This window comes from Bos javanicus, chromosome X (assembly GCF_032452875.1).
Source record: "Bos javanicus breed banteng chromosome X, ARS-OSU_banteng_1.0, whole genome shotgun sequence".
Classification (NCBI taxonomy): Eukaryota; Metazoa; Chordata; class Mammalia; order Artiodactyla; family Bovidae; genus Bos; species Bos javanicus.
Window position 1 is genome coordinate 128,011,052 of NC_083897.1, and position 17,137 is coordinate 128,028,188.

A 17,137-nucleotide genomic window follows, 5' to 3' on the forward strand; every position below is an offset into this window, starting at 1 on the left:
GGTGATTCATTACACAGCAAAAGGTAACTGAAACACTGAAAAGCTGCCTGTCCACGGATAAAGTCCTAGCCAATGGGTTGAATTTCTCCAGAAAAAAAAAAGTTTTATTGGCCCAACACAGAGGTTTTAGAAGTACCGAACCAAAATTCCTTCAAATGAGGCATGCAATCAATCACTAGTTCTCCATGGTCTCACTACTTCCCATGTCTAGGTCAACATGTGTCAACTGATTGGGCCCTGAAGGCATATGAGTTTGCACAACTTACCTCCCAACAAGATTTTAAGTTCCTCTTGGACTAAGACTATTGCCTAAGTGGTATATGCTGAGCAAAAATTCATTAAAATCTATTTAAATCATTGTATTGCTATGTATGCACACGTGCATGCTCAGTCGCTTTAGTCGTGTCCAACTCTTTGTGACTCTATGAACTATAGCTTTCCAGGCTCCTCTGTCCATGGGATTCTCCAAGCAAGAACACTGGAGTGGGTTGCCATGCCCTCCTCCAGGGGATCTTCCCCACCCAGGGATCAAACCCACATCTCATGCATCTTCTGCCGTGCAGGTGGAATCTTTACCACTGAGCCACCAGGGAAGCCCACTGCTATGTATACATCTACTTAAATAAACAAAGGGTGTCATTCAAGTGCTTTAAATTCTTTTTCTTATGTCTTTACCATGTTCCTGCAGTCTGTGTTTGGAGAAGGATTTGATAGATGAGGTATGAAAAAGGTCTCGTATAAATTTCAAAAATATATGGAGATGAAATTGTACTGGACAATGGGATATATGAAAGGAATATGATGATGAAATGCAAAAATCTAAAGGAAAAGACACTGATACTCTGATTTCTTTGAACAATATAAAATAGATATATGTCAAGCTAAAGTTTTGCATTTTACCTATTAACTCTCAAAGACAGTCTAGGGAAATGTGGAATGGGAAAACCATAGAGTATTTACTGCTTTATTTCTCATATCCTGCAGATTGCATCCGTCCCATTCCATGCTGTGGGTAATTCTGGGCAGGACCATAATCTGTAGAGACATTTGATGTATTTTTACATATTTTTCAGAAGCTAGAGGAAAAAAGAAAACCAGACATGTCTAGTCACAGTAGAATGAGAGTGAGTTAATAGGGAGGCTGGCTTAAAATCACTTCTGTCAAAGAAAGAGGATCCTAAGGGAAAGAAATTACTTTTGACTCAAGCTGAGCAGTGAAGTAAATCCTCTATTTTTAAGCAAGCTGATGAAGTGACAATTCTGAGAACAAACCCCTAAATATGTACCTTCAGGGATGACCACCCAATTAATTTCATTCTTGCTGACATTCCCCATCGTGTTAGAAACTTCCTAATGCACATTAGTGCAGCTAAAATGGATTCCATGAGAATGAAAGATAAAGGGTGTTTATCTCCTATACCCACAAAGAAGCAAAACATTTATTTCAGGGCCTTGTGGAAATATAACCACGATGTGCTGTTCAAAGAAAACCAGTGTAGTGCAGCTACTCCAGAATCATCCTCACTCAATTAACTCCTGAATTTGCAGACCTAAAAAGATGTCAATTACAGTTACCAGGTATCATGAAGCTAAAATTCGCCACAATGCCTGAAAAGGACCCACCCGAAATTTCTTAAAAAAAAAAAAAAAAAAGTCTATCATACCACTGTATCATGCAAAGAGAATCTTAAATTTCTTAATGTTGTTTTCCCTGAAATAAGACATATGGTCTGAAGAATGACTAGCACTGCACTGATTTTCATTCCAGCAGAACTTTTCCAGAAACATTAACCAATTTAATGTTCTTGTGAAAGAGGTATTTGTTTTCACTGACAGAGAAGGAAAAGACACAAATCACACAGTTTGCTTAAGCCCACAGTCAGTCAGCACTTTTCCGAGGCATAAATATTAAAAATAGTCAAGGCCATTAGAGTCTTACAGCCCATCGGCATTTTAGGATGGTGTTAAAAATGGCACATTTAGGAGTTTTTAAATTAGCAAGCCAGGCCTTGCTATACACCCAAATGAATAATGACATTTTGAAATTTAAAAAATTAACTTGGCAGCATCTCAAATTTAGAAGAAACCCTGAGAAGACCCTGAGAGTTCACAAAAATACTGGTGAGAAGCTTGAATTTTTCATAAGTTGCAAAAACAAGAGTTTGAACTTATCTGAAGTAGACCTGAAGGGGCAGAACACTTTACTTACTACATGTAGCTGCTCATTGAGATACTGGAAACTATTAATATGTGAAGCTGTGAGATTTGAGAAGCTAGTTTAAGAATCCTAAATCTAACACTTCTGTTGAATAGTTCAGATTGGAATGAAACAGGCAAGATGGCCTGAAAGATACTGTGATGAGAAGAGAAAATGAAGGACAGTGGGGCAGTTGGCTACTCATCAGCTATGCGTCATTTCCAAAGAAGTTCCAAAGCCTTCTGCTTCCTTTCTTTGGGCTTCTGAGTGGAGTCAGGGATAGGTAAAGGGAAGAGTTCAGCTTCAGGCCTACTCCTTAAAGTTAAATACTTTTACTTTGCAGATGGATGCTGTAAGAAGATTTGAAGGGCAGAGGGCAGGAGGGCTAGACGGGAGCCCTGGCTAAGAGGGAGAGGCAGTAATCATAGCCTTAAGCCAAGGGATGGTCAACGGCCTAGAGTTTTTCCTAGAGGCCAGAACAGAGGTGGGAGTTGGAAGAGAGAGTAATGAGAGACCCAGAGAGCATAAAAAAGCCAGCAAAAAATCTGGAGACCAGAATTATCGGCCAGGGTTAACACATGGGCCGTGAAAAAAAATCTGGGCCATAGAAGTCAGGCTTCCAGCTAAGACACACGAAAAGGTCAACAAATCCTTTCCACCAAAATCAGGTATAAAAAATGGACAAAATTGTCAACAAGCAACCATTTTAGGGCCCTGGAGACTGATTGAAGGCAAACAACACATTGAAAAACATTTAATTTTGAAAAACAGCCAGAACTTAAAAGAAGTGGAACAGGAGTCTGTGGCCTTCTTGCCCAGGACTCCTCCCATCCCTCCCAGTTTGATCAGAGAGAACTTAATTTGACTACGATAGGACTGGCTGGAAAATTAGCAGCTCTGCTGCCACAGGGGATGAGCTCACTTGGGGTCATGGTAGAAAGTTGCAGCTCTGTCAGCTAGAAGTGATAAACTTGGTAGAAAACAAATGAGGAAAACCCACACCTTTGTTCCCCTGAAGTTACAGTTCCCATTGGGGAAAGTGATAGAGCAGCCAGAAATGTAAAAGGGAGATAGTGTAACTGAAAGAGTCAGAGAAGCGTGGAGATAAGCTCTCCACACATCCCTGGCTGCGTGGGAAATTAGGCATGTATACAGGGGAGACCCCAGAGAGACCAGTGGAAAGTAAACTGCAAGGGTGATTGAGAACGGCTTGTGACTTGGAATGCACTCCGAACTCCGACACAGATCAACTGGCAGAGGACTAAGCCATGTAGACACAGAGACAGCATACATGAAGTGAGGCTAAAAAACAAAAATAAGAATTTAAAAAGTGAGTAGAGACATCCATGGCCACAAACTGTAGCCAAGACAGATTCTACAGAGTAAGTCCAGGAAAGTAACTTTTTAAAAAGCCTCAGAAAAATAAATCAGAATCCACAGTTGCTACAATACATTGTCGAAAAGGTCATTTTCAACAATGACATAAAATAATGCTAGAAGAAAAAGTGTACAAAAGGAAAAAAAGCAATCAATAAAAACTGACCCTGAGTGAGCCCAGATGCTAGATTTAGCAAAGACTTGAAAGCAGCCATTGTAAATTAGTTCAAAGAATTAAAATAAACTGTATTCAAACAATTAATGGAGAATATGATGACAAATGACAACAAAGAATCTTAACAAAGAAATAGAAATTATTATTATAAAAATTATATTTATAAAAATTATTATTTTTATAAATTTTTTTACTATTTTTTAAAAAAGCAAATGGAACTTTTGGAGTTGAAAAGTACAAAAATCAAAACAAAAACTGTGTTAATGAGTCAAAAGCAAATTTGAGAATGCAGAAGAAAGAACTGGTAAATTTGAAGATGGCTCAAAAGAAATTACCCAATCTGGAGAAGACAGAGAAAACAACCTTGGAGAACTGGGTCATAGTGGAACAGAGTACAAATATCAACAGGCAGAACGGAAAGTAATGTAAACCTGAGCTGAAGAATTTCTCAGTTGTAAGCCTCTTGTTCATTTTGTAAAATGGGGATAATAAATAGAACCAACAACTCACAGAATTGACTAGAGGATAAATATGAATTAAAATATATAAGTCACTTCCCAGAACATTATTAGCACATAATTTTTAGTTCCTGTCATCATCATGATCATTGAGAATCACAACTGGCCCTGACCCCAAAAGTTCCTAGTGAAACCTCCCCACCTGTAGGAAAAGTTTCTACCAGTACTGGGAAGAGCGGTATAAATCACAACTGCTACTGAAGGAAAATAATCAGAGCTTCAGTTCTTTGATATGCATTCAGTTCAGTTCAGTTCAGTCGCTCAGTCGTGTCCGACTCTTTTCGACCCCATGAATCGCAGCATGCCAGGCCTTCCTGTCCATCACCAACTCCCGGAGTTCACTCAGACTCACGGCCATTGAGTCAGTGATGCCATCCAGCCATCTCATCCTCTGTCGTCCCCTTCTCCTCCTGCCCTCAATCCCTCCCAGTGTCAGAGTCTTTTCCAATGAGTCAACTCTTCGCATGAGGTGGCCAAAGTACTGGAGTTGATATGCATTAGCTCAACAAATTCCATAATCATAGGCATACCTTGGAGATTGTGAGTTCAGTGATAGGTCGCCATAATAAAGCAAACATCACAAAATTTTTTTTTGGTTTCGCAGTGCATATAAAAGTTACATTTATACTATACTGTAGTCTACGAAGTGTGCAATGGCATTATATCTAAACATATATGTACCTTAATTTAAAAATACTTTATCATTACAAAATGCTAAACTTCATCTGACAGCAGAGGGTTGCCACAAAACTTCAATTTGTAAAAAATGCACTGTCTGCAAAGTTTGATAAAGCCAAGTGTAATAAAATGAGGTGTGTCTGTATACAATTATTTCTACATTTGTAATCATACTTTATTTTTTAGATATTTGTTTTTAAGATCTTCAAAAATTTCTGCCCAAGTGTGAAATTCTAGAGCAATTTGTTTGAATTTATAAATATACATACACACACACACTCACAATGAGATTGGGAAATGATTTGAACATTTGTATCTTAATTAGCCTTCTTTTGATATGTATTGATGCTAGGAGTGGGGAAGTCATAACTAGATTGAACAACTGATTCATACAACATCAGAAATAAGAGTTGCTAAAAGGTAACACAGATTTTGCCAAACCAAAATAATTGGCAAGCCAGCTACTCTGACTTGAGGGGAATTACAAAGTTTGATTTAAAGAGACTCCACTACCCATCAACATATTTATCTCTTTCACTTTTAATTTCTTATTTTTTTTTTTTTTACTCACTCTGTTTTGGGAACAGCTTTTCTCAGCCAGAAGAAATCAGTCTGTGCTAAATACTTGCGGGTTTGCAGGACGTTGCCAAAGTAGTCAGATTCTGAAAACTTGATCTGAATAAAACAAACCACAACCATCACTGTTCTAAGTGTAGATAAGAGATGGCTCTGAAAAAAAGAAAAGAATTCAGCACACAAAAGAGCGGCCAGCAAAGATACCGCACTCCTTGCATCATCTCTCAGCCATCACTGGTTAACTAGTATTCACAAAACCATGAAATTTCACCTCAGTGATTTTTCTCTTAAAATAAAAAGCTCAAAAATCAATATGGTCAATTCTGGATTACAATTTTTAAAAAAATAAGAGAAGCTGCACTAATTTACAATGCATTTCATTTGCTTTACAACTGAAAAATCTACTTTAACCTTTACAGAACATATTAGGTTTGAAATTTCTTTGCCTACATGACTTCTTAATCTTTTTTAAAAATGTGTACTTTATTTATCTGTCATATAGGTTCTTCTAATAACACTCAGTTTAGTCAGCTGAAACCTCGTTTAGTTCATAGATGATGATTTAGCCAAGGGGCAAAATCTAATTTATTGTAATCAGTATTTGTTCATGAAGGGAAAAAAATGAAAGTGATTCAGGCTGATTTTCTACCCTAAGCGTCACTAGAATAATTTAATTATTAACTGAAATTAGCTATCAACACTCAAAAATGATCTGGTCACAAAAAATTCATGAAATGACAGAAGCAAAGTATATATAGCTCACATAGAAAAATAGGAAGTTGATAGCTCACAACAATGCTGATTAAAATAGGGAAAAAGACATAATTGATTCTTGAGTTCCTTTTTGTTGGAAGGAGAATGGCAGACAGTTTTAATTCTATAGGCACTATCTATAAAACTAGCAGTACTTAAATATTGTAAATAGTATCTGTGTAACAGTAAAAGCAATGGTTTGTAGTGCTCCCTGATACTTCAGTTTTAAATATATTAAAATGTAGCAAATAAAATAAGAATAATACACATTTGAAGAAGCAAATAATCAAGAGTAATATTTTATTAGCTGTAATATTTTTATAAATTTAAGCCATGATATTCTTAAAAGCAAAAATTGAAATACAGCAAATGAAGGTGTATGAGACCCAGAGGCATCACATCACAGATATGAATGAATATATACAACTTGACAACAGCCTGTTTGTTGGCCAATGTCTGGCTCAGGTTTCTCTTTTCCCTAACATATCATGGATATTCATTTTGTCTGCAGAGTAACGTTTGTTACTCATCTTAGCTTAACTTTAATTTCTCATCTTAGCAATCCTTCCAGGGGACCATGCCAATATATACAGAAAAGAATAAAATAACTAAAGCCACAGAGAGTGAGAAAGGAAGGAATGAAAGGATCAAATCCTGGCATCTTTGGCAATCCAGCTGGCCAACAAGTCAGAGAGATAAGACTTCAAATTGTCCCTCCCTCAATCCTCTTAGGGGTGGTGGCTGATAAATAAACCGAGGTATAGTCACCTAAGCCTTCCCTGGTGGCTCAGATGGTAAAGTGTCTGCCTACAATGCAGGAGACCTGGGTTCAATCCCTGAGGAGGGAAGATCTTCTGGAGAAGGAAATGGCAACCCACTCCAGTACTCTTGCCTGGAAAATCCCATGGATGGTGGAACCTGGTAGGCTACAGTCCATGGGGTCACAAAGAGTCGGACACAAGTAAACAACTTCACTTTCACTTTTATAGTCACCTAAAGGAATACCACACAGAAGTCTAAACAAATTGTCTCTATGTGTGAACATGAAATAATTTCAAAGGCAATGCTGAGAACATTAGACTAGTTGTATGCATTAGAGAACTTAGAAATTTTAAACTAATTAAATAATACTATATGTTGTTTATGGGCACATACTTATGTAGCAGAAGCATAAAGAAATGCATGAGAATGAGAAACACTCAATTCAAGAGAGGATATCTAGGGAAGGAGACAGCCTGGGGGGAAGGAGACAGGCAGGGAAGAAGAACATTAGGTCAAGGAGGATTACACGAAGAATTTCCAATGTATCTGCTTTATTCACTTAAAATGTATGTATGCATGTATACAGCTAATATGGCAAATATGTTTGATATATGTTAAAGCTTGAGGTGTTCAAAGTATGATTTTATATGCTTTTCTGATGTTTGAAATGCTTTATAATAAAGAGGAATCTTAAAAATCAATTGCATTTTAGGTAGATGTTTATACTCAGCCTCAGATGAAACAGAGTAAATTCCTTGTTCAAATAAATGACCTTAACTAGAAATCCTAATACATTCCCAGATCACACAGTTAAAAGATGTGTCTGCTATTTAATCATTTTTTAGCTTTCGTTCCCAACACAGCTCTGTCAGAATTTTTAGAATATGATTGCAACTGATAGAAAATTCAGATATGTTCTTGGGTTCACAGCATGTCCTGGAAAATGCTCCCAAAGGAATTTTCTTCAAAAATACTAACTTTTTTTTTTGTACTATCAATGGGGTCACTTGTTACTTTTAGAAGAGTTTGCTAATGGTACTTTCCTGTTCCATTTGGGGGAAAGAAAAAAAAAAAAAACCTTGACATTCAGGTTGTTCTACAGATATTAAATGCAAAATTTTCTTTAAAAAAAAAAAAAGGAGTTCCAAGTCTAAAAATACTTTAAATAAATATGGTCCTACCATAGCCATGGAAATTATTATGGAGAACAAAACTTGGAGGCAAATAATGACAATTTGCCAACAGCTTACCTATGTTCAGAGGATACATTTTAAATTGTTTTTATTATTAAACTGAGCATAGCTTCTATTTCTTAGCCTGGTTTGGTTGATCTATTCTATTTATTCAATGGAAATCACAGGTCATGCTGCTGCTGCTAAGTCGCTTCAGTCATATCCGACTGTGTGACCCCAGAGACGGCAGCCCACCAAGCTCATCCGTCCCTGGGATTCTCCAGGCAAGAACACTGGAGTGGGTTGCATTTCCTTCTCTAACGCATGCATGCATGCTAAGTCGCTTCAGTTGTGTCCGACTCTATGCAACCTTATGGACAGTAGCCCACCAGGCTCCCCTGTCCACAGGATTCTCCAGGCAAGAATGCTGGAGTGGGTTGCCATTTATTCAATGGAAATCACAGGTAATAGGGGACAATTTTTACCTTCTCCTGTAAGACAGGTTGAGTGTTCGGGGATAGGAAAGGGCCATATGGGAAACAGAGATGGAGAGATTAGGGAACCTGGCTAAATCATTCAGTCCACATCATTAGGCTCCTACTTCAATGTTATTTTCACTGGCCCTAATAAGAAAACTGATGATTCAACAGAAAGAGTACAGGGAAGGAGGAGGAGAAGCTGTGATTAAATAAATCAGGGTACAGTTTACTTACTATCAGACAGCTTTTAAAATAATGGTAATGAAGGCTATGGAAGACAAGGACGAAACAATCTATCAACTGTAAAGGTCAGTGTACAAAATTATATATAAGCATCAATTACAGCTATACAAAAATGGAAGGACAAAATAACACACTAAAACAGAAGTATGTATTATTATGTTTGAATACCAACATTCAGGGTTTTTTTCATTCCTTTTCTCTATTTCTCAAATTTTCCATCATGTGATAATACTGTGATAATTTCAAGCATTTCAATAGGACCCTGAAGGAGAAAAAACTATGAAACCTAGCAACCATTGGGAAAGTTCTGCTTGTTGTAGAGATAGCAATAAGAATGAATGTGCATGAATATTTTAGAACCACTTGTGATCTTCCAAAAAAATGTTTTAACTTTGAAAGTGACAATAATTGGCTCAAAAGTCTCTTGTCCTTTCAGTTACTGGTGACAATCTAGGTCAAGCTGATAATGACTTTCAATCAATTGTATCTCCCAACTTTTATTGGGGCTCTCATGTCATTTTCTAAGAATAGCTGTCCAAAAGATAAAATCTAGGGGAATCTGATTTTCTCTTGGTGGACACCGTATCCTGGATGCCTAGCACCAAATGCAACAGACTAAATAGAAAAATAAAACTATTACCCTTCTCAAAGGTGTGGAACACATAATAACGGCAAAACAAGGCAATGTATTCAGCTTCTCTGTAGGATCAGTAAATACAAGTTGATAAGACATTTGGAAAAGGAGATGGCACCCCACTCCAGTACTCTTGCCTGGAAAATCCCATGGATGGAGGAGCCTAGAGGCTACATAGTCCAGACATGACTTAGCGACTTTACTTTCACTTTCAAGATACTACATGAGCCAACAGGAAGTACAGATTCTAAACTACTTTTTAAGTTAACCCATTCAAACATGCTCAGCAATATATCCAGACTCCTCTAGGAAAGATTTTATTTTAGGCAGCAAAGAACTGTGAAAACTTCAATGGCATCCAGATTTTAGAATTATGTTTTCCTTTATTTAAATAGCAAAGTAATATGCAAGATTGCTGTGTTTAGATGGCTTTGCTGTAAGTGGTTATGTATGTATACATATATACACACCTACTTACAGGGATGGTGTTCACAATGTTTAACAACCTCCATATACAGAACACTGCAGAAGATAGAATTCCCACAAGCAGCCACGCAAGGGTGACTCTGAGGGAGCATCAACTAGCACACCAACCAGGAAGCAGATGAAACTAGATGGCCTGCTGCCACCACTGGGGATAAAGGGGAGTCCTGGTCTGCTGTAGCCAGCGGAGCACTGAAGATGGAGGCTGGTGTGCAGGAGGGATGGGGGATGGGCTACAAGGCTGGTGGGCACCAGTGCACCTCCCTCCAATCCCCACTCTTGCCTTTCCAGGGTCATGAGGGCCAGAGATCACTTGAGGCAGTTGGCCACAATGGTTCATTTTGTGTTTTTACCAAGGAGTACAGAATGGTTTCAACAACCTGTTTTTCTAGAGCACTCCACCTAAGTATCACCTCACTCTTGCACAGTGGCAACAGCACTCTCTGTCATTTATGCACACATAAAACATATAAACACACAAGTATTCCACTGGGAAGAATAGACCAAGACCTGCCCCAGAGAACATTATGTGGGTTCATATATTACCTAGACATCTCTATTCACATATTTATGTCTGTGTATCAAATGTATGTGTGTATCACTCACCAGAAACACTGATCTCTGAAAAATTACCCACATCCTATTCTCCTAAGTCTGATAGCTCAGCTGGTAAAGAATCCACCTGCAATGCGGGAGACCTGGGTTCGATCCCTGGGTTGGGAAGATCCCCTGGAGAAGGGAAAGGCTACCCACTCCAGTATTCTGGCCTGGAGAATTCCATGGACTATATAGTCTACACAGTCGCAAAGAGTCGGACACGACTGAGCGACTTTCACTCACTCAATTCTCCTAAGTAAATGGATGCTGGCTATGATGCTGACTTGGGCTCCTACTGTAATTCGCCACTGGCTTTCACAACAGTGAGTGATGTGCCTAATGGGCTCGATTATTTCCCTATTGTCTCTCAGATACACCCTCGCCCTTTTACTTGGTTCTGTAATGCTGGGCTGTGAATCTGAAAACCATGTTTCCCAGGCGCCATTGCCAGTTGGCTTCCTGCCAATAGGAGGCACTGAGGGAAATCAGCCGGTGGTGGCAGGAGGGGAAAGGGTGCTGTGCTTGTTCTCTGCGGTTCCTCTTTCTCCTTTCTTCCAACAATGATTCTGGAGTGGCAGTTCCTACCACCACCTCCTCCCTTTTGCATCCTTAGACACAAGGAACATCACTGCTTCCTGGAAAAGTTACTAATCTCTGGTTTACCTCACCTTCCAACCTATTTACTGTATTAAATCTCCTCTCTTTGAAATACCTGGTGTTGTTTGGCTTTCCTGGCTGATAAGGAAATCTCCCCCAAATTGGGAAAAACTCATTCTTGTGTCTCTCTCCATTAAGGAGCAGTGAAGGTACACTTTATAAGGTTTGTCTAAACGTAGACTGATGTCTTTCTTTTTGGGCTGAGTAGCAGGCTTCCTGTACACTACTGGTGTGTGTGTGTTAGTCACTTAGTCGTGTCTGACTCTTTGCAATCCCATGGACTATAGCCCACCAGGCTTTTCTGTCCATGGACTTCTCCAGGCAAGAATACTAGATGAGTAGCCATCTTCTCCAGGGGATCTTCCCGACCCAGGGATTGAACCTGTGTCTCCTGCATTGCAGGCAGATTCTTTAGCGTCTGAGCTACCAGGGAAGCCTGTACACTACTGGAGGTTCACATAAAGGGCTTTGCCTTTCTTCTTGCTCTTTTAAAAAACTACAAAAAGACTGCTGTTGAGAAAAACTTTGCTGGCTATCTTAGTTTACCCTGTCATGCTCAGAAGAAACATTTTTTTCTAATTCTTTACATTTGCCTATGAGTTCTTTTCCATTTGCTCTTATCTCCACATGACCCCAACTTCAGTTTTCAGCCTTTCTCCTTGTTGTTGTTGTTGCTCAGTCACTCAGTTGTGTACAACTCTTTATGAACCCCCAGACTACAGCATGCTAGGCTTCTCTGTCTTCCACTAATTCCCAAAGTTTGCTCAAATTCATGTCCATTGAGCTCATGATGCTGTCTAACCATCTCATCCTCTGCTGCCTTCTTTTCCTGTTGCCTTCAATCTTTCCCAGCATTAGGGTCTTTTCCAGTGAGTTGGCTCTTTGCATCAGGTGGCCATCAATCCTTCCAATGAATATTCAAGGTTGATTTCATTTAAGATTGACTGGTTTAATCTCCCTGCAGTCCAGGGGACTCTCAAGAGTCTTCTTCAGCACCACAATTCAAAGGCATCAATTCTTTGGTGCTCAGCCTTCATTATGGTCCAACGCTCACATCCATACATAATTACTGGAAAAACCATAGCTTTGACTAGACAGACCTTTGTCAGCAAAGTGAAGCCTTTGCTTTTTAAAACACTGTCTAGGTTTGTCATAGCTTTCCTTCCAAGGAGCAAGCATCTTTTAATTTCATGGCTACAGTCACCAACCACACTGATTTTGGAGCCCAAGAAAATGAAATCTGTCACTGCTTTCACTTTTTTTGCTTCTATTTACCATGAAGTGATAGGACCAGATGCCATGATCTTAGTTTTTTGAATGTTGAGTTTTAAGCCAGCTTTTTCACTCTCCTCTTTCACCCTCATCAAGAGGCTCTTTAGTTCCTCTTCACTCTCTGCCATTAGAGTGGTATCATCTGCACATCTGAAGTTGTTGATATTTCTCCCAGCAATTTTGATTCCAGCCTGTGATTCACCTAGCCTGGCATTTCACATGATGTACTCTGCGTATAAGTTAAATAAGAAGCATAACAGTATAAAGCCTTGTTGTACTCCTTTCCCAATTTTTAACCAATCAGTTGTTCCATATAACATTCTAACTATTGCTTCTTGACCCACATAGAAGTTTCTCAGGAGGTAGGTAAGGTGATCTGATATTCCCATATCTTTCAGAATTTTCCACAAAGTGTTGTGATCCACACAATCAAAGGCTTTATCAATGAAACAGAAGTAGATGTTTTTCTGGAATTCCCTTGCTTCCTCTATGTTCCAGTGATCAATTTCTCCTCGACTTTTATCTAATCCATTCCCCAGTCCCTATCTTTCCTTTTGTGTTTGTGCCTGATGAATCACATCTTTACTTGCAACAAATAAAGTAAGCTGCTTTTCATTTGCAACAGCCTTTCCTGTTCAGAGTTTGTATTAACAGAAATTTCTCAGAGGCCCTATAGTAGTCCTTATCTACATATTTCTCAAAACCGAAAACACAGTCCCATGTGTATCAGCAATACTTTAGTCCTTTTGCTATTAACCTTGGTGACACTGTTACTATCTATCACACCACGCATCCTTCACCTATTTTCAGGTTTTCTTTATCAGTTTATGAACAGAAATGGATTTTTTGCTTCTTGCATTTGTATTTTTTTCACTGTCTTTTTTTAAACTGTTAGAAATTCTGTGGCATAATTGTGTTTATCTCAGTAATGAGTCAGATGAAAGCCATTTCTTCACAAAAGTACTTTAAAATCTTGGTGTATAATGTCTTCAGTTCAGGCTGTGGAGACACGAGGAAATATACCTAACACTACATCCTGTCTGGCGTCTTGTCTCTTTTCACAAAAGGTACTACATTTATTGAACTCTTAAATTTGAGGCATTCACTTTAAACAGCAGCAGGCTGCCAACAAAACTTGATCAACTAAACACTGTGAATGAGCCCTGAATGCTATCTTATTGGATTAAGGCTTGAGACTGTTCCATCTGTGCAGCCTCTTAAATCAATTTCAGGCACATGGATACTATATGTGTTAATTTGTAATGACTTCTCCAAACCAAAATAATTTACTATGGGAAGTGAAAATTGAAGAAGCTATAACTAACACTTCTAGTGTGCTTCCTGTGTGCCAGGACCAGTTCTATATACTTTAAGTATGTTAACTTATCTGAGCCTCATAGCAGCCCTGTAGGCAGGGACTGGTGATGGACAGAGTTGGTGATGGACAGGGAAGCCTGGCGTGCTGCAGTCCATCAGGTCACAAAGAGTCAGACATGACTAAGTAACTGAACTGCACTGAACAGAACTGAAGGCAAGGATTATTACTATCTCCATTTTGATATGAGGAAACTGAGATGAGTAAACTGAGGCACAGAGAGATAGTATAACCTACCTCAGGTCGCACAGCTAGAAAACAGAAGAATAGGGATTTAACTCCAGACACTTTGATCCCAGGATCCATGCTCATAACCACTACAACAAACTGCCTCTCAAATCTTCTCATCTGCATTCATTTTTTAAAAATACGTATTTTGGGCTGTGTTGAGTCTTAGTTGCAGTGCACAGGAACTTTCACAGCAGCAGTGCAGGATTCTCTCTAGTTGTGGCACACAGAGCACACAGGCTCAGCAGTTCCAATGTGCAGGCTCAGTAGCTATGGTGCACAGGCTTAGTTGCTCCATGGCCTGTGGGACCTTAGTTCCCCAACCAGAGATCGAATCCACATCCCCAGTATTAGAGGACGGATTCTTAACCACTAGACCACCAGGGAAGTCCCCTCCTCTGCAGTCCTGACTTGAGATGTTTGCCAATCACATGTAATTCTCCAGGTTCTCCTGCTGAGGTACTTTGTGACCTGGTGATGCTCTTCTTAGCAACAATAGTTCTCATTGCTGCTAAGTTATAGCTATCATTTATAGGGAGATGACTTATGTGCCAGACATTATGCTAGGTGCTTTTACATTTATTTAATCTCATTTAAAAGATGCTTGCTCCTTGGAAGAAAAGCTATCACAAACCTAGACAGCATATTAGAAAGCAGAGACATTACTTTGCCGACAAAGGTCCATCTAGCCAAAGCTATGGTTTTTCCAGTAGTCATGTATGGATGTGAGAGTTGGAGTATAAAGAAAGCTGAGGGCTGAAGAATCGATGCTTTTGAACTGTGGTGTTGGAGAAGACTCTTGAGAGTCCCTTGGACTGCAAGCAGATCAAACCAGTTCATCCTAAAGGAGATCAGTCCTGGGTGTTCATTGGAAGGACTGATGCTAAAGCTGAAACTCCAATACTTTGGCCACCTGATGTGAAGAACTGACTCATTTGAAGAGACCCTGATGCTGGGAAAGATTGAGGGCAGGAGGAGAAGGGGACGACACAGGATGAGATGGTTGGATGGCATCACCGACTCAATGGACATGAGTTTGAGTAAGCTCTGGGAGTTGGTGATGGACAGGGAGGCGTGGTGTGCTGCAGTCCATGGGGTTGCAAAGAGTCGGACATGACTGAGCAACTGAACTGAATCTCACTTAATCTTTTCAACAATACTAAGACTTGACTATTATTATCTCCAGTCTTCAGATAACCAAAGGGAAGCCAACTGAAATTTAAAAACTTGCACTATCTCAAATAACTAGTAAGTGGAAGCTCCAGAATCACTCCAAAGCCTGTGCTCTTACCCAGTTAACAATATGACCTCCATCCCTTCACTCATCTCAACCCAACCAGCTCTGGGAAAGCAGTTCCTACCCACTCTTCAACTTACTCCTCTGTTCCTCCAGCAGGGGTGCCTGACAAGAACCCTGCAAAACCCCTTCTCTGATTACAAGCAGAGTTTCCTAGACCCAGATTTCAGTCCTGGCTCTGATGCTTGGCAGGGCACTAAGGAAATCACTTAACTACTTTGAGTCTCTATGTCCTTTTCTGCAAGACTCAGATAAATACCATTTATTTCACAGGTTCAGTGTGGTGTTTAAAAGATAATGTACATGAAGGTGTCAGTATCTTTCATCATCATACTCATGGTGAGATTTTTCAGGACCAAAACAATGTGTAATAAGATGGGCTGTCAGAGCTTTGGGATACTGTGAAGCACAATTATTTTCCTCTAAAGCAACTAGATCAATACTTTGGAAGGCTGTATCTTGGAGCCCAATGGAGAAACTTTCAAATTAAAGTTTTCACTCACTTTTGGATGATCTTATAAAATTCCAATGTTCATGTACAAAGCTAGGATTGCTCGTTAAACCACAATCTCAGGAAAGAGCTACACTACAGAACCATAGTTATTTAATTAATTTTTTAAAAACTACTTTTTCAAGAAAATCTAGTGAACGGTAAAAAGAGGGGGTTTTGTGATGAAGAAAAGTTCTTTACCAGAACTATCTGTAGGAAAGCAAATGACAGTGGTTATGGTTAGAAAGGCCTGCCATGAATGTATCTACTGGAAAACATATGTCCCATAATATTAGAATAAAAGTTATTATTTCTCCATCAGAAACTTACTATACATATACAGTCCAATTCACAACAAATTATAGAATCATATGTATATCCACTTAGTTTGCCAAAACACTCATAAAGTTTAATGAAGTTAACTCACAACAGGCAAGATTTATTACTAGTCATTTACTATGAATGAAGCACATAAAGACTATTTAACAACAAACATCATATATTCACCATTAGAACATGTACATTAGTTGTAAAATACTCAGTTTTCTTAACTCTTTCCTTTATGATCAAAGTAGACCAAATCCAAACCCTTTACGGTATCCATTCAGGTACACATTCTTTCTGACACTTGCTTTATTGTGAATCTGCTCTAAATCTTATGATATGTCTGGCATAATGAGGCTCATATCTAGCCAAGGAATGAGTCAAAAGTTGGTGCTTTATGGCACAACCAGATTTAATTGCCTAGACTTGGGTTAGTAGAAAGGCATGAGGCCAGTACAACTTGCCAGGGGAAAAAAAAAAAGAAATATAGTAAATTTAGCACTTACTGCCTTGAGGTCTTCATTAATATGAGTATCATTCATTATAAACTCAGGATAGCCAACTTTTGCCAAAACAGCTCTTGCCTATAAAAAGGAAAAAGAAAAATGATGTCAGAATTTCAGCACTTAAGTCATTAATAATCACAAGATGTAAGAATGTAACCTTCATCTGAAAACTCTATTTACTGAATATCTACTATATGTAATCAACTGTGAAGGACAAAAAAATTAAAAAAAAATCTAAGTCCCTTCCCTCAATACATTAAAAGTATAGTGAATGTAGCAAAGAACTATATAATTCAACATAAAGGTTTAGATATAGACAATATTATCTATAAATAGATAACTAT

At 38.8% G+C, this 17,137-nt stretch overlaps 1 protein-coding gene across 1 annotated transcript in view; it reads right to left on the bottom strand.

The window, feature by feature from the left end:
* The window catches only part of PHEX (phosphate regulating endopeptidase X-linked), a 228,136-nt gene that overhangs the window by 55,702 nt on the left and 155,297 nt on the right, over positions 1-17,137 (bottom strand). Inside the window, exons 13-14 of the mRNA XM_061407917.1 lie at positions 16,794-16,871; positions 5,517-5,620 (exon numbers count right to left, since the gene is read on the bottom strand). Coding sequence (XP_061263901.1) covers positions 5,517-5,620; positions 16,794-16,871 — 182 coding nt within the window. The remainder of the gene's footprint in view (positions 1-5,516; positions 5,621-16,793; positions 16,872-17,137) is intronic.